Source organism: Rhipicephalus sanguineus, chromosome 7 (assembly GCF_013339695.2).
Source record: "Rhipicephalus sanguineus isolate Rsan-2018 chromosome 7, BIME_Rsan_1.4, whole genome shotgun sequence".
Taxonomy (NCBI): domain Eukaryota; kingdom Metazoa; phylum Arthropoda; class Arachnida; order Ixodida; family Ixodidae; genus Rhipicephalus; species Rhipicephalus sanguineus.
The window spans coordinates 142,928,771-142,951,800 of record NC_051182.1 but is presented as its reverse complement, the minus strand read 5'-3'; the positions used below and the strand labels follow the sequence as shown (position 1 = coordinate 142,951,800).

At 45.2% G+C, this 23,030-nt stretch overlaps 1 protein-coding gene across 1 annotated transcript in view; it reads left to right on the top strand.

The window, feature by feature from the left end:
• LOC119400112 (ribonuclease Z, mitochondrial) overlaps window positions 1–23,030 on the top strand; it is a gene marked incomplete at its 3' end in the record, with an annotated part of 36,212 nt that overhangs the window by 1,889 nt on the left and 11,293 nt on the right. The window contains 12 exon segments of the mRNA XM_037667057.2: window positions 365–419; window positions 2,227–2,337; window positions 5,729–5,796; window positions 6,865–6,923; window positions 8,431–8,491; window positions 9,225–9,276; window positions 9,367–9,532; window positions 13,432–13,561; window positions 13,668–13,765; window positions 21,259–21,383; window positions 22,074–22,167; window positions 22,682–22,823. Of these exon segments, the coding sequence (XP_037522985.1) occupies window positions 365–419; window positions 2,227–2,337; window positions 5,729–5,796; window positions 6,865–6,923; window positions 8,431–8,491; window positions 9,225–9,276; window positions 9,367–9,532; window positions 13,432–13,561; window positions 13,668–13,765; window positions 21,259–21,383; window positions 22,074–22,167; window positions 22,682–22,823 (1,161 nt within the window).

The following is a 23,030-nucleotide window of genomic DNA, read 5'->3' as shown; positions in this document are numbered from 1 at the left end:
CTACATAGCGTTTAGCATTCTTGTAAAGCGTCTCATCAACCACTAAAAAAAAAGCATGCCTGATATAAAACGTGAAATACAGCGAAGCGAACCTGTCATGTCACATCATACCAGCACTGCTAGCAAACGTCCAGTCTACCTCCCAACCAGTTTTCGTGAAACACTCATCGCACACTTATCAAACTTTGAAACACGGGTCCACTCAGAAGTGAAGATGTGTGTATGCAATGCAATTATGAAAGATCACTGTATTCATGAGCTCTTTGATGTATTATTTTGGAGTGCACTGTAGAGGCTGATGACAATAAAACAGCATATTTATGTATACATTCCTCTGTGAAAACTTAACATTTTTGGCTTGCAGGAGCAGCTGTTCGAAATGACCAAGGGATTCATGATGCTGCAGAACATAACGATAAGTACGTCCTTAAAGTTATTATTTATTTACACATATCTGACACACCGCAACAAGGCATTGTGTAAGAAAGGGGGTGGAGGGGTCAAATAGAAAAGTGTATACAAAGTTGCTTAACAATAAAAAACATAATGGCAAGTACGGCAAGATAGAGGTAAATACAAAACTAGTGATCTCAGATGTTAGATTACGAGACATTACAATTCAGAGAAGGCGATATCAAGCACAAGACAATACCTACACATCATGAAACACAACAAGAGGATACACGAACTATTACATGTATGCAATAGAAAAGATTGCCCCTTATTAACAGTGTTATGTGTTTTATACCTCAGCTGCAACCTTTTACTTCGCTTTACAAATATGTACAGGTTTCTGGTTGGCAGGTTTTCTATGCGAACAGTGTGCGCTTTTGCCTACATTTGCGTCTGTAAACTATTGTCAGCTGTGACAACACGTTTTATATGGCCTTCAGGTTGGGATTATGATCGACTGTCTGCAAATGTGTCAAATTCGCACAATGCAACAACATAATTCTAAGGCACTCAGTATTACATTCCAAGAAAGTAATTGGAAGTAATACGTTGTTTTGTGGGAGTTTTGCTAATTGTTCATAATTAACATGTAATTAATAGTTAATTATTCTGCAGTCAGTCATGTTCCATTTTTGCATAGAAAGAATTAAATCGTATGCTCAAAATGCATGCAGAACTTGTTTTTGGTTGTATTCGTTTAGAGGAAGGAAAAATAGCACTTTTTATGTTGGTTTCGGAACGCGGCATGTCGACCGAGAAATCGCACATCGTAGTGCCTTCACTGAAGTGGTCAGCTGCAGTCTTACGCAGCACATTAAAGTCAAGGAAGGGCGCAGTGGTTATGCAGAAGGTTCAGTTCGTCGTATACACGATGTATCTTGCTGTTTCTTGGTTGCTAGTCCGAAGAGCTGGCAAAAACAAGTTGGGTCCATATATGTGGACGTTGCTTCACAAGGATATATGTGAAAGCACGTCTCAGTGACTCACCCCCCCCCCCCCCCCCCCGCACGATTTGTGAGCAGTGGTGCCCCGGTCTAATGTACTTACCCGTGTAGTACAAGCACTGGTAGCTTTGGCAAACGTTGGCTAGCTCAGAGTTCTGTCATTGTGCATAATAAGAGTATTACAAATGGGGTTATACAGATGCAGAGGGAGGTCCTATAGTCAACAGACTGTATAGGGAGCCTCCCATAAGAAATGAGCAATATATGTAAGTACAAAGCAGCTAAATGCAAACAAACTAGACACTGTATTAAATGAGTGATTAACACTGTAAAATGTTTTGGTTACAAAAAGTATTAAAAAAACTGTGATGACGAAATGATTATGTTGAGTGCAAATAATTACAAAGGTTTGATTTGGGTGTGTGGAAATGAGAGAACACCTTAGTATCGCATGGTAATGATTTCCAATGTAGGGTGGCTGAACCGATAGTAGTAAATTTACCACAATTAGTTCTAGGTTTCGGTAACAAATAGCTGTTGGTGGAAAAGAATCGAGTAGGCATGGAGTAATGAAACTGGCTGTTAGTAATTTATAAGGATAGAGCAACTGTAGTAATGACGAACTTTAGTATAGTTAGTAATTACATGGAAAGGGCCAGTAGTAATTATAGTGTTAGCTGTGCGCTGTTACGTCAAAAACATTGTCCTCATTTAGTCTCAGTCCATTGATTCAGTCATTGCTCTCGCATGTGCATTGAGAACAAGCCAAGGTGCTCCTGCCTGAACTCGTTACTTACAAAAGCGCGTCTCGTTTTGTTTTTGTGTGCAGCCAAGCGAAACCCATCGGACAAGGTGTTTTCAGACAATTGCATGGAGGTTGTCTACGTCCCTTTGTTCCTGGACGAAGCCGTAGATTCTTCTCAAACTGATGAAAATGGCGGTGAGTGGATTTTACATTGCCATCAAACTTTACAATGCCGTTGTCATTTTACTCAAAAGGCTCTGCTACAGCGTGTGAATGAACTTTCTGCGTATTTTGTATGGTACAAAAAAGAAAACGAGATGGAGGCTGGAAAGAGACATCATGCCATTGAGTACTAAGGCATACTAACCTGACATCTGTTTATTACCATTATGGTTACATTTTTAACTTTTACAAAACTGTCATATCTTGTGTTATCATTGTAATACATCCTAGTTGACAAAACTGTACGATGATAACCACAAGATCTAAAAGCTGAGATATGGACATTTTGGCTCTTGCACAGAGCTGAAACTGAACTGTCGGCTGCCGACATTGACGTGAAGTGATTGAGCATTGCCTTTTAACATGATAGCATTAAGGAGCTCGCTTCACAGAAATTCCGGTGTCAGCATTTGTGTCGTTGGTTGTGAATGAAACATCCACGTTGTCCGTGAGTGAAAATTTGAAACAGATGCAAATAAGTAAATAAGAAATATTCGGTTCGAATTGGAATCGCACCCCAGACTTCTGCGTGGCGAGCAGGTGCTCTACGGCAGAGCCACGCCACTGCTTGAAACTGTTTCGGAAAAGAACCCCATGCAAATGTCATGTAGTGGAAGGAATCTCGTTAGCGCATGTAATATTGTGTGGCAGAAGCGTAGAATCGCGCCAGGTGTCAAAACATGTGCATTGCGCGAGTGGTTCGGCTAAAGGCCCACAAATTTCAAATCGCACAGGCATAATTAATCACAATTATCAGCAACAGCATCAACAAAGTGTGCAGCTTCGCGGGAGCACGTGTTGCCTTACGGACGCGCAGTGGCTGCTTCGCCCATTTGCAGAAGGAAGAATTATGGCGTAGTGGGCACTTCGCATTTCTACTCGCAGTAGGCATTCTAGGATAGTTTGAAACGGCCAGTGTCACACGCGCAGACGTTCCTTTCCTTGTGGCACGATGCTCATTGAGCAGCAATATCGGGCTAGCGATTGAGAAGGCAGTGCGCACGGGGCCCGATTATGCTATCGCATTCTGTGCCTGAAGGCGAAGCTCCAGCGTCCTCCAAGTTTTTATTTTGCGTTACATATTAAAATGGCAAATTCAAGCAAATAAGACGTGATTCATTGTTTATTTTTCATGTAATACTAGCCCAAAATGTCCAGCTCTACCGTCGGACATTTTAGCGATGTGAGAAAGCCAACCCTGCAACTTTGGCACACATTTTAAGTATGTGGTTTTCTGTATATGATCGCCTTGCATACAGAAATGCAGCAACTGTTTTTGACAGGTGTTCCAGACCCATTTTCACTGGCTGTGGCGGTTCAGATTGCTACGGCAGTCGGCTGCTGGGAACGCAGCTGATTGCCGTAGTCGTGGGTTTGACTCCCGGCTGTAGTGAGTTCATTCAGCTGGGCTGTGGAATGCAAGAAGACTCTGCGGCAGAAAAGCACAAAAAATGGGATAGTGAACACACAGGACACAGCACTGTGTCCTGCGTGTTCACTGTCCCTTTTTTTTGCGCTTTTCTGCCACAGTGTTCCTGAACCAACTAGCTCACCTAACGACCCCTGTGCAAGAAGACTCGCGTAGAAGATTTAGGTGCATATTAATTTTCCCAGGGTGGGTCAAAACTTATGTAAGGGCCACCACTACGTTGTCTCTCCCATAGCCTCTGGATTGTTTGTGCTTTATAATTGTATTCGTGTCTAATAAAAAAAAAAGTTTCAGTCAGTTCCACGCCGTGATAACCTTCGGACAGTAAAGCTGTAAGCGCGAAATTGTACATGATTGGCTATCGAGATCGTGTGGTGTCATAAATCTGCCAATAGATTTGAAATACATGTGCTTACACATTTTGAGCACCATCATTGGCATCATCATAATTTAGCATCATCTTCGTGGCCATCATTTCGTTTTATTTCTTTATTCACTCCCCCCCTCGGGTCACGTGACCTGTGTGATGACTACTACTACTACTACTACTACTACTACTACTACTACAGTGAAACCTCGGTGATACGATCACAGCTCATACGAATTTCGGGGTGATACGAATTTTTCGTTGGTCCCGGCCAAGGCCCATTGGCCTTCAGTGTAATCAAGTACGGTTGTTGCGAACCGATTTTCACCCAGCGACGTTTGATACGAACGTTACCTACCCAGCCAGGCACGAAAAGGTGCTGTCCGCGCTGTCGCGGAAGACGCGCCAAGCACGTGCGAGCGCGGGAACGCAAGCGTGGGCATGCGCGCCGCACCGCCGAATCGTCAGAATCAAGGTGTAAGAAAAACACTTTTCTTACCGGCAGAATAAACCTTCAGAGACGCGTCACGGCCTCCGAGATTGTGTGCGCGAATCTTTGAGGCTCTTATGTGCCTCCGTGGGCCTTCGCGTTTAGATTACAGAGGACATTATAGCGCCGTGCTTTTTTTTTTTCTAACGCTTCGACGCGGGCTGCTGTCGTTGTACTGTGTTCACACGTGCCTGCCTCGTGCATCAGACATCCCATGAAAGGCGGACGAGGACCGAAAGAAGGCGAGGACGGTCTTGGCGAACGATTCAAGCCTCACAACGTCAACATGCGCGACCGTGGAGGTGGCTTTTGCGGGCTCGGCCGTAATTCTGCCAAAAAACATCCTCAACACCTCCCGATAACAAAATCATAACACAGGACCGTGGTTCTGTAATTTTGTGGCCTTGATCCATCGCGCCAAAGCGCTTCTTTTGTTACTTTCGCTGCAGTACTTCGGTGTCATGCAAAAAAATACTAAATTTAGAAGGCTACTACTGTCGCGGGTCACCAACGCACCTGGTTCATTAAATAAATACGCGTACGGGCCGTATTTATGGTATGATTGCCGACATCTAAAAACTTAAACTGACAAACCTTCAAGGTTCTTCCTGACGTTGCTGCGGCCCTGAAAAACAATAAATGAAAATGTACGCCTGCTTTCTTTTGTTGCATGCTAATTTTCCATGCTTTCTCGTGATACGAATTTCCGATGATCGAATATTTTTGGTGGTCCAGTGAAATTCGTATCACCGAGGTTTCACTGTACTACACTACTACTACTACTACTACTACTACTACTATACTACTACTACTACTACTACTACTACTACTATACTACATACTACTACTACTACTAACATGACAGCACAAGTAGACTAAGACAGCTTCACTGTAATATATGATTGATTGATGATCGATTGTGTCACATCAGTGTATTAAAACCTGATTTGAATTTGAACACTCGTTATTTTTATATTGGGATTAAGGTAAATGCTCAATGTGCCATCTTTCTTTCCTCCTTTTGCTGTTTGCAAAACTTCTGAACTTTTCTTGGTTGCGGATTTCGCCTGGATTGCAGCTAAAAGGCCAAGGAGATGTTCGCAAGATGACCCTGACAGTGCTCCTGTGGTTGCCTACATCTGCAAGGTAAGCTTGCCCGCTGTGAACTCAGGACGTTTTGCCACATAGCATCATGACTGATATAGTTAAGAGTACCGGTTACTGCGGTGATACTCCACAGATATTTTGTGCTTTGGTTAAAACCAAAAAATAGCACATTCTTTGGTCATAGACTGCAAGGGCAGTCCATAATGGAATTATAAAATTTTACGGTTTGCAAAGGCAGTCCAAGACCCCTCTGCATCAATTCAATTCTACGTATCATACCTGCCAGGGAAGCTTAGCCGCCATGGCATTGCGTTAATAAGTGCAGGGGTGTAGGTATGACTCCTCGCCATGGTGGCTGTGTACTTATATGTAGAACGCCCATGTACTTAGATTCAGGTGCATGTTAGAGAACTCCAGGGTGTCAAAATGAGCAGGGAGCAGCCACTATGATGCACCTGTAGTCACATTAGGGTTTTTGAACATAAAATCCAGGAATATTCTTAACTTGAAATCGAAATTTATTTTCTTAACAAGGCGACGTGGAGAGTAAGGTCAGTTGCCTTACAGAGGTGCAGTAGCTGTACTTGCAGCAGCTCGGCATGTACAGACAAAGACTGTTGCGATTTAACTACTTAAATTCATAAGTAATTCAAATCATTTCGGTAGTGCCTTCTGAATTGTACAGTAAGTGCCGGTTCATTTTTGCATCTGCTGTGTAATTTAGGTAAAGGTGCCTTGCATACCATGGGATTGAAAGAATATTTGCAAACCGATGACGATGACACTGAAGGTACCAGTACCACACTTGGCAGTTTAAAGTGATGGTAGCTTGTGGAGAGAGAGACCATGTACAGCAAGCTTACCACCCTAACGGAATGAATCAATATAAGTGCATAGGTTGAGGTCTACATATTTAACAGAAAATCTAAAAGTGCCATTTTCTAGCGAGCAGTTTGAGTCAGTTCCTCTTACATTGAGTGACTCTCACTATTTTAGTACTAGTTCTAGACGTCCAACTTCTTCTAATTTATCATTTGTTTAAGTTTTGTAAACGAGGTTCTTGTGGTCTATATCAACAGCAGGCTTTTTAACCTCTTTTTGTTTCAGCCTCACAGCAGACCGGGCCAGTTGAACTTGGAGAAGTGTGTGAGCTTCGGTGTTCCACCGTAAGTCATTGATCATAGATGTGACCTCGTAAAACCAATACAAAGAACTTCTGCATAACAGAGTTTACGTAAACGTGTTTTCACTATGCAAATAATCGTTTGATTATCAAAGTAGACAGGCTAGCACTGAATAATGGTGGTGGTGATACAGTAAAAAAAAAAAAAAAAAAAACACTTTTTTTTTGTAGTCAGCTTAGTTATTTGAATAAGATTGAATGAAAACAGTATTGAGGTTATCATTGCAATAGCCAAAAGTGCCAACACTAGCCTGGTAACATGCGCAGTAGTTTAATTGGGCCAGAGTTTATCGGCAGCAACTTACCTCGTTACAGAATATGGATGAAAGAGGCCCATAAAGGATGTCTTCATTAACATTGGTCATTAATTACAAATAGGTGATTGTTAATGTCAGGTGATAGCTTTCCCGGAAGATCTGCTGAGATAGGCTGATGGCAGCACTTATTCGTTACTTCTGTCATATGATGCTTTAAAGTGTGCGGGTACTATGACCTCGGGCTGCCACCACGACTGGTACACGTTACAAACAACATCAGAAGCCTTGCGCAGGTACATGTAATACGCTCGAGGTACTATACTCGCGGACAATTTCTTGGCAATGAAGGAAAGGCTACGGGGGCGGAGCTACTGCACATGTACTGCTCCGCGATGTAGTCCGGTACGGCGCGTGTTTCGAATTTAGTTTTGGTTTGTGAACCTTCCGTATCTCCTGTGATGGCCGTTTGATTATTCGAGTGGCCGTCACAGGCTTAGACAGTCATTTGTTAGTGAAATTCGTCACAAGCTCCCTCGGCGAGGCGTCGGAAAAGCTGGAGGGTGACGAGAGCTCACCTGAAGACGAAGACGCCATTTTGAATGTGAAGTGCACGTAAAAGGTGCGACGTGCTCACACGCGCAAAAACACGAAATGAAACTGCATGAAAAAAACAAATATAAATATCTCCTTGGTGCGTGCTGACCCTTTTTTCAAACAACGACCTGTAGAAAGTAAAGTATAGTTGTTTTTTTTATTCTCACGCAGAAAACACGGACGCAATTGTGGGACTATATTCTTCAGCGGTAGCACATGCGTAGTTCGGCTTTGTAGACTTCCCTTCATTGCCAAGAAAAGTTGTCCGCGAGTATAGGAGCGTGACGCAAAAAGGTCTGAAAAAGACAACAGAATAGAAATCTAAGGACGACGCTTTTATATTCTGTTTCGTTATCTTCTTCATGCCTTTTTGTGTCATGGGTCAAAATTAGCTTGCCAAACTTTCCATTGTGCTGTGTTAGGTTGAACAGACCAAGTCACTGCTTTTTATTATACTGTCTTTGGGATTCATTCACTTTACTTTGCCAGGCGCACGGTGCTCATGAAGTGAGAAGAGCAAAAAAAAAAAAAAACAGATGCTTCACTTTCAAAATGATTGGTCATGTTAATCAGTCTATATAAGTAGGAGCTAAATTATCCATATATTTGCTGCTATGTTTAATTTTTTTTTGTCTGCAGCGGCCCTCTGCTGGGCGAACTGAAGTCTGGTCGAGATGTGACACTTCCTGATGGCACAGTTGTAAGTTGAAATTTGGGCACACATTATTGTCAGTTGCAGCCGCAAAATTTGTTGTACACTGGATTGAGCCATTTTATGGACTGCATGGTAATCGAAAACGTTGCGATTGTACGTACACTGTAATGTGCAAAGGGAGTGTATTTGGAATAGCTAGTACGCACTTAGAGTTGCGTTGCATCTCAAACGGGTTTGTAATGCAGTCGAAACCGGATATATCGAATCTGAGGAGGATCAAAGAGAAGTTATATAGGTAGGTAATTTGATATATAAAATATGTTATATATCGAAAATATTTCAAGGGAATTTTACAACTGTTCAATGTGCACAATAATTCATTAGTATATGTGGGTTTGATATATACATGTTCGACTGTATGCAGCGAGGTGCATTTATTGAAAGTATAAAGTGCTACATGATGCCGCAGTTTGGTTGCGGTATGAAAAGAAAGAAAACTGTGATATGTTCTACAAGTTATTGCGCGCACCTATGGCAGGACTGCCCGTTGGTTCTTTTTCACGATTTTGCAGTGGTGTGGCTTATACACAGTGGCAGGCCGTTTCAGTCCAACTGTAATAGTAATGGTTGCAGGAACATTGTTTCTTTGTGAGATTTTTTTGTGTTATGACGAGCAGGCTTTCTTGAAAGGCCAATGATGTCACTGTTGTGTAAACTCGTGGCATGCTGAATCTAATGCATTTCATCAGTCGTACCGGCTTTCATTGTTTGCCTGCAGGTCAAGTCACGTGACGTGGTGTCACCTGAAGAAGCTGGCCCTGTATTCATAGGTGAGTTGTTGCACAAGCATCGAACATGCCTTCCGTTTGCACTGGTTAAAGTTCATATCCAGTTGACTGATTCACTGTTTGGATTCCTAGTCGTCGAAGTCCCTTCCGAAGACTACCTGCAGTCACTGCTGGAAGCCGAGCCGTTCAAAAGCCACCAAGTCACGGCCAGCCGAGAGGAGCACGCAGCCAAGGTGGTCGTCCACTTCACCCCATCGTCTGTCATGAGGCACCCTTTGTACATGGAATGGATCAAGAGGTGCAGTTCACGTCTCGTACAAGATGACCATTGTGCAGATAGTATTGATTGTCATAGTTAACCGTTTCAGATGCAACCTGTGAAGAACTCGCTATGTTTAATTATGCTTTATAGTAATTGATATTAAATTAATTGTAATTAAATCTCTATTTAGCCTGAAGTCATTCATGTTCTATTCTTGGATAAATAGAATCAAATCTCAGTCTAAAAATATGGTGTAATTTCGTTTTAGGTTATTTACACTTAGAGCAAAGAAAAATTACATTTTTGATGTGGCTCGTAGAAAGTGGCATGTCGAACGACTCGTTGAACATGGCAGTGCCTTCAGTAAAGTGATCATATGCAACAGTACACTGCAAAATGAAGTTAAATGAATACAAATTTACTATGCAGGAGGTTCAATTCATCCAAGCCTGAATGTATTTTGCTCCTTCTTAGCCACTAGTCAAAACAGCTAGCAAAAGCAAGTTGTGTACACAAATGCGTACAAAGCCATGCGTACAAGCCGTCTCAAAGGATTAAGGGGTCACCGGAGGAAAATATTAACCAGAGCCTGGATGATGGAACACTGTTTGGAGGTTTTTGTAGTGTCACTTTCACAGAGAAACAGAGGCTTTGTAAGCAAAGAAATGACATGAAGGATCGACAGGATCAATGAAAAAAAATGCATTGTACCAGCTTTCATAAAATAACAATTCCCACATATTAAATAATAGAGAAAGGTCACTAATATCGTTGGAATAGTGATGCATAAGAAAAATTGGGGACCATCACGCGAAAACCACAAAAAAAAAAGATCCGACAGTGTTTTCGGCTTGCTTTTAGATGCAGTGCTGCTGCTGTGTGTACTGTTCTTCATCAAACACGACTTCAGGCACATGTTGATGAACTTTCATGTTGATGTTGCATGTTGATGTTGATGGCATCACGATGATGCTATACACTAGGGATGGACGAATAGTAAGTTTGAGGTTCGAAGCGAATCCAAAGCAAATAGTGGTTTGGTCAAATAATTTCGATTCGAATAGTTAGAATAGTACTCACCACATATTATGAGAAATGAGCATTTTCGTCACGACCCTTGCGCAATATTTTTAAGAATTGGAACTAGGTATGAGTGAATGTCACTTTTTTGGTTTGAAATGAAGTGGAAGAAACGTTGAATTGGGGGGGGGGGGGGTATCAAAACTTAAATAGGAATAGGGTGCGAGTTATAAGTGGTACAATACGTTACAAGTTAAAAATTACTATACTTAGCACATATAAACCCATATAACACGCTTTTAAATTTAAAAAAATATGTACACTTAACCTTGAAGTGTGGCTTCGCGGCAGTGCAAATTTCTCCTGGCTGGGTTGTTTCACGGTACAGCAACCTGATGCTGCAGTGAAACCACCTTTATAGGGGGTTATGTGCGGTCAAATGTATACATATATTCGTTCATTTCGAATACTTCGAAATTTCGAATAATCTAAACTCCTATCGAAGTGAATTCGAATACTGTAATATTCGTTCGAATATTCGAAACGCCCGAATATTCGCCCATCCCTACTATACATGATTTCGGGAAGCTTCTAGGTTTTCCGTTGGATGGTATCGTGGTGCCGTGTAGCGTGCACCTGCCGAATCACAACTTTTGGCACTTAGGGTGTTGATTTCAGTACACATCTCCGCCTCTTTTGCCAACCCCTCTTTTTTCTTTCATTTTTGGTAAAATGACGTTAGGATGGATAACTGAGTATGTTGATTTAGCAACATTGTTGGACGCTGTGGCCTACATATATGTGTTTGCATCTCTTTTGCTGTTGTCATCTTCACACCCTTTGCCTTGGAACTAGGGGTGTGTGAATAGTTCATTTCAGGACCGAATTGAATACGAATCGAATGGCGATGACACCGAATCGAATACTATAGAATATTTTTCGAATAGTAAGGCAACCATTTTCAAAGCAGCCCTAGACTGGTTATTTAACCATTTTCGAAACAGCCTAAGAATTCCATAACATTTTATTTGAAACAAATGTTCACTAGCTTTAACAAACGAACATTATGATTACTTTTAGCCAGCAAAAAAAAAAGAACCACAATTTTGTAAACCGAGGCAAGCTTGTATACAGTAGCAACTGTAGACTTAGAAATATTGTGTAACTGCAGGTTGAAATACAGGAATGACTATAGTGTTCAAGGTGGCACTTTGTCAACAGCTTTAAATAAAACGGATATATAAATGTCAGACAATATTCACGAGTAAACATCATCATGAATGTCATGATGAAGATAGTCCATTCATAACTGTGTCGCTTTGGTGACGCTGGAGTTTTAAGCAAAAACACCCTCATCGTGTAATCAAGATAGTGTCGATAGTCCCATAAAATCTTGGGCTGCATGCATCTCGGTAATTCGATGGTTAAAACAAGAAACGTTACCCCTCTGTGTTCCAATGTTTCGTTCCTTTGAGGTGTTTTTCATCGCTGCTTACCATTAGAAAAATATTCAAAAATTATTCGGTATTCTTAATGTGTACTATTCGGTTCGAGTACCAAATATAATTGAACGTTATTCAAAATTTTCGAATATTTGCACACCCCTACTCAGAACATATTCATATGTCACGCCAGTGGGGTCCTTAAGGAAAAAAATGTTAAGAAGCAAAGCAGCCTGAACACCATGCATAATTTGCTTTTCAAGTGCTGTATTTCACTTGAAAAGCAGTATTGCCAACTTTCAAGCATTTCATTTTTTTCTCACAAGAATTTGCTAATATAGTTTCCATTCACGCTGCTTTGTTGTTGCTCTCCATCGGGCCGCGGCGCCCTTTATGTGTGGAATTTTGACTCGAGACAGGCTGTTACAGCTCACAAAGCACAACGTCTGAGATGGTATGTAAAGCTATGTTGCAGCTGTTTTCAACCATTTGATCAATCAATCAATCGGCCAATCAATCAATTTATTTGACATGCATGAACAGTGTCAGCAACATAAGAAACGCAAGGACAAGAACAAAAAGCTACTATGTAGCAGCTTAACATGGTTCCTGCCCCTATCCTTGGCAGACAAAACAATAACGCACATATGAATACATTGCATAAGTTTTGAACGTGTTAAGTGAATGTTGACACCTCTATGGAGCAGCAACTCTGACACTTGTGCCTGTAAGGATGTGCTGTTGCCACTTGAACCTGACATTTGTCTTGCCTCGGTAGCTGTGCACAGTGCTTGAACAGGCGACATGAACTACCCTGCAGGCTTGGTGAGAAAATACATCCTGCAGAGAGCAGACACTGCCATGCACAGCTCAGCCAAATCCTGCAGTCATGCGTGGCAAGCTAGTTTAGAAGCGGAGCGTAAAGTAGCCATTTTCTCAGGTGCCCTCCTTTCATACCAAGGCCTGTGCTCACTCTCTTCTGAGCTGCTGGCGCCTGCTGTTTGACGTCAAACAACAGATAGCATGGTATTGGCCAATAGCTGACATAAATGAAGAATGACATTTGGATCAGATGCGCTTCTTGCCACGCACCAGCGCTGTGCTCCATAGTCTGCTAACCTTACACAGTAGCTGCACTCACGCACAGGAATCGCAACGAAAGATAATGAGCTATCGCATTCCATCACGCGCACTTAAGGTCATGACTCATGATGACATAACTTCTTTCCCCCATGCCCTCCCTTCCTGGGTCACTTCCAGCGTGCTTGTTGGGACGAGAGAAAGAGAAAGCGCTTGAATCGTGTGTCAAATCTCTGTAACTCTACTCGTTCTTGAACGATTCGAGAAATTTCTGCGGGAATCGATTCTTAAGGCAATAAGCTCTGATACTGAGGACATTCTATGATTACTTCGAAAAGTGGTTCTGGACCCCTTTATGCATGTCAAACTATGGTCCGCAATTCCTCATTCCAGGTTTCCTGCAAGCACGACTCACCTGGTCTTAAACGAGTGCGCCAGCTCTCTGAGCAGCATTGCGCTTCATCGAGCACAGCATCGCCTCCATCTTCTCAGTTCATCCATATTCCCGCTGCTGCATATAGAGGTGAGACATCTTTTTCTTTTTTGTACCCCATGGCACGTGTAGGAATTCAGAGGGGTTAGCTAGCTATGTGTCATGATTCATAAATTGTTTATTTTATTTTGTTTAGGAATCTTCTGGTCTCCCCAAGGAGCTTGCCGAACTGAACTGCATTGTAGGCGAGACGTTGTTAAGGTACAAGCTTCGGCCATTATACGGACTTCAGAGGTGAGTCTCGCACCCATTCTAGGAACAGTGACACTTAATTTGGATCTTACGAGAGCAGTACAATAGATTAACTAACCAAATTTCAGGTTACAGAATGGTCCAATAAGCAATAAATGCTTATTACGGGAACAAGTGTTTAATTACCGCAATTCTCATTTTTGTTTTGTTCAAAAATCGGAATGGAAGCGTCAATTCTTGTCGTCTTGTGAACGGCAAGTGCTTGCAACTGGCAAAGGCCTTGTGTCTTTGTACGAGCAAACATGCTTTTTTATTTCTGTGCAAACATCGCACTTGCATCGTTACAGCGCGGTGACACATTTTTGCAAACCTGTGCAGTGAATGGACATAATTCAGCCAGCACATGCACTCAATGCTGTTCGAGCCGCTCACTGGAGTGTTCCCATTAACAATTACACGACCTGTACAATGCTTTTCATTGCGATAGCAATTATATGGACACTCTCTGTTGGTTTTTGCCGTCGCTGTCATGTCCCTTTATGTATATGTACGTGTGTGTGTGTGTGTGTGTGTATATGTATATATATATATATATATATATATTATGTACTGAATGCGAATGACAGACGCTCTGTTGTTGTGAAAGAGGAAGACGACAATCGGTGGCTGTGGTTGTCGCTCGCGCTCGCGCTCGCTGGTAACCTGACCTGACTTGCGAGAAGCCTTCCGCGACGCAACGTGTATTCCTGCTTCAAGCAAAACACCCCCATTTGAAGTGGTGGAGGAGCCGGGGTTCCCATCATCCTGGAACTTCGCAATCGGACGCTACCATCACCTTTCAACATGACTGCTCCTGGCCCTTCGCAAGCTGCTGCCACCACAACGACAGTCTTCTGTACTGGCGTGCCACGGCAACGCGACCCGCCCGTATTTCACGGCAACGACGAGCACGACGTCGAGGATTGATCGTTGAGTATGAACTCGTAAGCGCTTCCAACAAATGGGACGACTGCGACAAGCTCACCAACGTGCGCTTTTACCTAGCTGATGTGGCCAGCCTGTGGTTTAAAAACCATGAGGCTGACATCACCAATTGGTCGACCTTTAAGGCAACCATCACCGAGGTCTTCGGTCGTCCCGCCGTGCGCCGGCTTCGCGCGGAACAGCGTTTGCGTAGCCGAGTCCAGCGCCGGGACGAGACGTTTACGAGCTATATCGAAGATGTCTTGTCCCTATGCAAGCGCGTCGACCATCTCTCGCCGAAATGGACAAGATAAAGCACATCATGAAAGGAGTCGACGACGACACGTTCCAGATGCTTGTCGCTCGCAACCCTCAGACTGTCGCCGATGTGGTCCAACTCTGTCAGTCGTACGACGAGTTGCGAAAACAGCGTGTCTCGACGCGCCATGCTGCCGAGGCTACAGCTGAGGTTTCCGCCCTTGTCGATGACGTCGCTGATGATCACACCGTTTTACTGCCACAGATCAAGCAGTTCATCCGTGAGGAAGTTGCCCGTCAACTTTCCCTTGTCGCCCAAATACCTGAACCAGCGACATCATTGGAACCACGTCTTCGTCAGGTCATTCAGGCGCAGTCGCGCAGGCACTACCACCATCACCGCCTGCCACTACACCGCTGACTACGCGGCCGTCGCTGCCAGACCACAGGCTCCATCTGTTTCTGGCGCCTACCGGGCCACCGGATCCTTCTACACGACGCCGCCGCCCACACGCACGTGGTACCCATCCTACTTCGCCGTCCGGACCTTCTGCCGTCAGCCCATGGCGCACCTTTGATAATCGGCCGATATGTTTCGCGTGCGGTTTTGCGGGGCATATAGCCCGCTACTGTCGACGTCGCAGCTTCCAGTCTCAGGACGGTGTGGCTTCCTCCAATTATCAGGCTGCCCAGCATTCCCAACGACTTTCTTCGGCTGTCGCTGACTCGTTTTCCCCTCGACGCCCTTTCGACTCACGCCGTTCGTCTTCGCCCCGTCGCCGACCATCTCTCCGATGCTTCGCCGACCTAGCCCCGCACGAGAGGAAAAACTGACAGCCGCAGTTCCGGAGGCAGAATGCGGTTGTCGTCGAACTCTTCAAGACCTCTTCATCCGCCCAACGAAATTGATATAGTAGTCGAAGGTATCGCCGTCGTGCACTTGCGACACAGGAGCCGTCGTTTCTGTCATTAGTGAGAAATTGTGCCGCAGTTTGAGAAAGGGACCACGCGCTTACGAATCTTGCCCTGCGTACAGCGACATCGCATTACATCACGCCTTCGGCTCAGTGCACAGCTCGTGTTGTGATTCAAGATGTTCGGTATGCCGTCAAGTTTGTCGTTCTTCCGCGATCATCCTACGACGTCATTCTAGGATGGGATTTTCTTTCAACCCATCAGGCCCTCGTAGACTGCGCTCGTGCTGAACTGACGTTGTCGAATCCGTGCCCTGACCTCGACGACCGCAGTCCCCCTAAAGTGTTTGCCGCAGCTGACGTCCACATCGCGCCTTTGTCCGCCGTCCTAGTGCCTGTGTTTTCGCCTGCTGCCACTAACTCTACTGTTTTGTTTCAACCATCTGTAACGAGTGCGCGTCACCGAACCTTCGTCCTCCCGTTTGCCGTCATCAAATTTTGCAATGGTTCTGCGGCACTTTACGCATGCAACGTCTCTGCTTGCCCGTCGCTCCTACTACGCGGCGAATGTCTGGGGAGCCTCACTACTTTTGCTGACATTTTCGACGATACAACACTTGGAGACACGGCATCACTACTCTGCCTTGTGCCATCACTTCTGCAACTGACACAGCTGATCCTATCGACGTATTCTGCAAAGCTGTCGATTCCCACCTTACGCCTGTGCAGCAGAAACAGCTTGTCCAACTCCTCAGCGTTTTCGAGCCTCCTTCGACCACGACCAGCCTTCTTTGGGTCGAACGTCAGCAGTTGTCCACCGTATTGATACCGGTCAACATGCACCATTGCGACAGCGTCCATACCGTGTGTCATCTTCCGAACGTCGTGTCATCGATCAACAGGTAGACGATATGCTCAAGCGTGGAATAATCCAGCCGTCCAGCAGTCCCTGGGCCTCTCCAGTTGTGCTGGTGAAGAAAAAGGACGGATCCATCAGGTTCTGCGTGGACTACCGCCGTCTCAACCGTATCACGCGCAAGGATGTCTATCCTCTGCCGCGCATCGACGATGCCCTAGACTGCCTACAGGGAGCAGAATTCTTCTCTTCCTTAGATCTGCGCTCTGGCTACTGGCAGGTGCCCATGGCGGAGGCCGATCGCGAAAAAACGGCTTTTGTTACGCCCGACGGCCTTTACGAATTCACAGTCATGCCCTTCGGCCTCTGCAACGCGCCTGCTACTTTCGAGCGTATGATGGACACGATCCTTCGAGGCCTCAAATGGAATATTTGCCTTTGTTATTTAGACGACATTGTCATCTTTTCTACCGATTTCGCGTCCCATTTAACCCGCCTCGAGCAAGTTCTTGCTTGCCTCTCCGCTGCGGGACTGCAATTGAACCTGAAGAAGTGCCACTTCGCCGCTCGGCAGCTTACGATTCTAGGGCATGTGGTTTCGAAGGACGGTATTCTTCCCGACCCCACCAAACTTACAGCCGTTTCCGCGTTCCCAAAACCAACTACCATGAAACAGCTCCGAAGCTTCATCGGCCTTTGTTCCTATTTCCGGCGCTTTGTCCGCAATTTCGCTACCATCATCGCTCCTTTGACCAAGCTCCTCGCTGGCTCTAGTGATCTTTCGGCGTGGTCTCCCCCTTGTGACGACGCTTTCGACGAACTGCGTCGCATCCTCACGTCACCTCCTATTCTGCGACACTTCGACCCATCTGCACCCACTGAGATCCACACAGACGCTAGTGGTGTCGGGCTAGGCGCTATTCTTGCGCAACGGAAAGATGGCTTCCAAGAGTACGTCGTTGCCTACGCAAGCCGAACTCTTACCAAAGCCGAAAGCAACTACTCTGTCACTGAAAAGGAATGCCTTGCCATTATTTGGGCGATTGAGAAATTTCGGCCTTACGTGTACGGACGCCCATTTGACGTCGTGACTGACCACCATGCCCTGTGCTGGTTGTCGTCACTAAAGGATCCAAGTGGTCGCCTCGCCCGATGGGCGTTACGGCTCCAAGAATACGATATCCGCGTGGTGTATCGCTCTGGCCGCAAGCATTCAGACGCAGACGCCCTCTCCCGTTCACCCCTGTCTCCTGACTCTGCCAGCTTCACACCTACTACCTGTGATACCACCGCCCTCACCATCTCCGACATGCCCTCTGAGCAACGCAAGGACCCTTGGCTTGCTTGCATTCTAGACATTCTGTCTGGTCGGACCCCTTCTCCATCTTCTCGGACATTGCGTCGGCAAGCCGAGCACTTCACCACTCGCGAAGACGTGCTGTACCGCCGAAATTACACACCCGGAGGCCGTAAGTGGTTACTCGTCATTCCGCGTCACCTCCGGTCTGAAATTTGTTCGACGTTCCACGACGACCCACAATGCGGCCACGCAGGTTTCCTTAAAACTTATTCTCGGATCAGGCTTCGGTATTACTGGCGTGGCATGTACCGTTTCATTCGACAGTACGTTCGGGCATGTTCCACATGCCAGAGACGCAAGACTCCCCCTCAACACGCCGCCGGTGCCTTGTTACCTTTGCCGTGCCCTGCCCGACCGTTCGACCGCGTCGGCCTCGACATCTACGGACCCCTTCCCAGCACTGCAGATGGTAACCGTTGGATAATCGTTGCCGTCGACCACCTCACACGGTACGCCGAAACTTCACCCATTCCTTCGTCGACAGCAAAGGACGTTGCCACTTTTATTCTCCATCTCGTCCTTCGTCATGGCGCCCCTCGAGAGTTGCTGAGTGATCGCGGTCGTGTGTTTCTCTCAGACGTGATCACAGCATTGCTGCGTGAGTGCCGCGTCGTCCACCGCACCACAAGCGCCTATCATCCTCAAACCAATGGGATGACGGAACGCTTTAACCGCACTCTCGGCGACATGCTGTCTATGTACATCTCGTCAGACCACTCCAATTGGGATCGCGTACTACCGTTTATTACTTTCGCTTATAATACCGCCATTCAAAGCACTACTGGGTTCTCCCCTTTTTTCCTACTTTACGGACGCGAGCCTTCTTGTACTATGGACACTATTCTTTTGTACCGACCCGATGCCTCAGAGTCCACAACTCTATCCCAAGCAGCTACATATGCTGAAGAATGCCGCCAACTTGCACGCTCATTCACAACACAAGACCAGGGGCGCCAGAAGCACCACCACGACGCGTCCACTAGCACTACTACCTACGATCCTGGCTCGCTCGTTTGGCTGCGTGTGCCGTGTACTACTACTGGCCTTTCCTCCAAGCTGGTCCCCAAGTTCCACGGTCCATATCGTGTACTTCAGCAGACTTCGCCGGTGAACTACCTCATCGAGCCACTGGAACCATCTTCTGACCATCGCCGCCGTGGCCAGGAAATCGTTCACGTGTCCAGACTCAAACAGTGCTACGATCCTCCTGTGTTTTCTGGCCCCTAGGTCGCCAGGATGGCTCCTTATTGCGCGGGGAATAATTGTACTGAATGCGAATGACAGACGCTCTGTTGTGTGAAAGAGGAAGACGACAATCGGTGGCTGTGGTTGTCGCTCGCGCTCGCGCTCGCTGGTAACCTGACCTGACTTGCAAGAAGCCTTCCGCGACGCAACGTGTAGACCTGCTTCAAGCACAACCCCCATTTGAATATATATATATATATATATATATTATATATATATATATATAATATATATACACACACACATACATATAATAGCAACAAATAAAAATACTGCAGAAGACAAATTTTCCGACGCGCAACAGGGGATTTGAATCTGTGACTTCTCGCCCCACAGCACGCTGCGTTAGACAATTGCGCCACACGGTATACATCTTCCAGCATGCTAATGGTTCATTATTAAATGTTCTTTATCACCTGCGAATGGCATGAAGGGCGCGCTTTAAAGGCAGTCGCCCCTCTAGTAGCTGCATTGGGTAGGCTGCTCTTGTGTTCGGAAAAGCAGCAGCATTTGAGAGATGGATCAAACGCAGGCGGCATTGGGTCAAATGCACGGGATGCCACATGTGGCAAAATTAAAATTCTGCGAGACGCGGGCCATGCTGCGTAGTTGCCCGCGCTGTGCTTGAGTCACCTCACCGGCGACCCACACTAGTTTTCAATTTTTGGGTCTTGGTACAACATGAGTGCAAGAGCTCAAGAGTGCCTTGGGTTCTACGCATGCGCCCTGGTGGCTCGCAAATTTCTTGGGTGCCCTAGCTCCTTGGGTCCCCAATTATAAAACTCTAGTTTTTTTGCTGGAGTTGGGATGTGTGCCTCAGAATTGTATTTTGACATACAGGGCATGGTCGCCTGTGCTCGCGCACTTATCTCTTGAGGGGGGAGGTTTGTACGTCTTGTGCTTTCACCACAAAGTTTGCGTGGAAGCTACAGACCGCACGAAGATCACTTAGCTCTCTGCAGCGGCCACGTTTACAAAAGGAGTGAGCTGCTAGCTAGAACAGCCAAAGTAGGGGCTAGTTGAAGTAACAACTGTAACAGTTAGTTGGTGCTAGTCCTTTGTATACCTGTGCATTCTTTTCATATGCCCTGTTTTGTGTTTGAGCAGTGCACTGCGAGTGTTGAGCTGTGACAGTTGTTAGTTCGCGCTCGCCCTGTGTGCATTCTTTTGATGCGTCCTTTGTGCTTGAGCAGCGTGCAGTAAGCTTTGGGCTGCTTGCCGTTCTTTGTGTGACGTTCCAATTTGTTGCTATCGCATTCATTGCTTCGCCCTTGTGGGCGAAACTGTGACTTTTGTTTATTGTTGCAATCTACATACATCCTAGCCACTTCACCCTTGGATTAGGAAGCACCTCATTCACTGGATCTCTTTCGCGTCTGCAAGATTGAGGTAGTACTTTCATAAAGACATACCTTTCTAGTGTAATGTCCAATGTGCAGTCACAACAGAAAGACAGCTGGAACTGCATCATCATCATCATAATTTATTGTCCCTTAATTAATTAATTGTCCTGTAATTAATTGTCCCTTAATCATTATTGCCCCCCCCCCCTTATGTAATACCCCTTTTAGGGTATTACATAAGGGGAGAGGCAAGAGCATCAGTAACACTATGGTCATTAGTAACAATGGCTAATGAATGCTGTGGTCATTATTATAAAATGGTAAAAAAAAAGAAATACAGTATACATTTGAACTCCAAAAGCGATACATAAAGGCAGTACAACTGGTAGACATGAAGTAAGAGTGCAGTAATGGTAGATCAAGGGTTTAAAAAACATGACCGTAGGTGCTTAAATTTATTGGAATCCCATTCATTCACAATATCCTCAGGTAATGTGTTCCATAATTCAGTTGCAGTAGGTATGCACTGCATGTTCTAGCTTCAATGCCTAGGTTTGTTCGAACTGTTCCTGTGTTCTTTTTGTCCATAACTCCAGGGACTCGGTTGTCTGCGTGGACCCAGAGGCCTACGTGGAGGAGGCCCACTGCAGTTGTTACGGCTTTACCAAGAAGCTGGAAGAATTGAAGGCTGCTGCAGCATCGAAGAAAGATGAAGCAGCTGGTAAGCGTCATCTTGTTAAATGCAGCTATAACGTTGCTTGTTGTCTGTGTTTGTTTTCCTAAGCAAGTGTGTAGTATGACAGACACTTGCGTACAGAAGTTGTAAAACCTGTGCTGCTTTCAATACAGTAGACGCTCAATAAACGGAGCCTGTAGAGACCAAGGACATATGTTCCGTTTAACAGGAGTCCCGTTTACTGAGAGATGAACAGGGTTTCTTTATTCATATACGAAACCTATCCTAGTATAGGAGCAGTTGTTCCATCTAAGCAGCGAGAGATCTTCGTTTACTGAGAGTCTACTGTATAATATGTACTGATGTTCATTTATAAAGCATCGTATTTACGCAGTCTAATGGTGGGCATTCTGTTATGGCACTTGTTATCCAAACTCCATTATCTGTTGACTTCCTGTTGAATACAGTACACTGTTCAATATTTGATTGAATGCCAAGTGTAAGTGTTCATGGGGTTTAATGGTGGCAGTTTTCTTGCAAAAACTCATAGAAATCCTAGAATCTTTTAATTGGTTTTCCACTGCATTCATTGTGCTTTCTGTTGATGAACCATCGCTTACACAAGGGTAAGTGATGGTTCATCGCTTACACAAGGTTCATCGCTTACCATCGCTTACACAAGTGACGACCAAACATCTTTTCAATGCAACTCGAAACGCCGCTGTTTTTCCACAGGCAAGCCCTCTCACCCGGAAATCCTGTTCCTCGGTACGGCGTCTGCGGTTCCCGGAAAGGACCGCAACGTCAGTGCCATTCTCATCAATGTCAGGTACGTATTTTGGGACAAAGAATGTTATGTTTTGTCGACGCAGACACGATTTGCCTAAATATTGCTATGAAATGGATTACGGAAGCTGCTAGTGCGGTGGTGCGCCTCGTACTGTTAATCTGTTTGTGCAGTTACTGTTTCTTACAGTTAATCAAAACTTTTACATTTGTACTGTTTTCACAGATAATCTGCAGCTTCACATTAAATCTTCTTATAGTTGCAGTTAATACTGTTTTTGCAGTTAGTCTGTGTTGAATGGATTGAACTGAATAACTTGTATTGAATGTTGAAAAATTCTTGAACACGGGGTGTTGCTGGAGCCAACATTTCGACAAGTGGTCTTTTCTTTTTCAAGGCAGAAGAAACTCATGCTTGAAGAAGATGACACCACTTGTTAAAACATTGGCTCCAGCGACAGCCTGTGTTCAAGGATTTTTCATCGCTTCAAGCTTCCATCTTTGCCTGAACTTATGCCTTGTAATGAGTGTTGCCTTTTCGTTGTGTGCAATTTCAGCGAAGACATGACAGTCCTCTTCGACTGTGGAGAGGGCACGTTTAATCAGCTGGTTCGATTCTATGGCCTCGAGCGGGCCAGGCACGTACTGACGCGACTCAGCTGCGTCTTTGTCTCGCACCTACACGCTGACCATCACTTGGTGAGTCATCGAAGATGCTTTTGTGTTCTGTGCTGGCCTCGCATGAAAGTGTGATGCCTTCTCTTCCATGCTGCATTGTTAGCGTTGGCGATACCGCCTTGCACAATACCATCCAACAAGAGCTGAAATTTTCAAGTAGAATTAAGATGGTAAGCGGAGCTATAGTTGGTTGGTGTTCGTGGTGAAATTCGGTGCGGTGCTCACAAG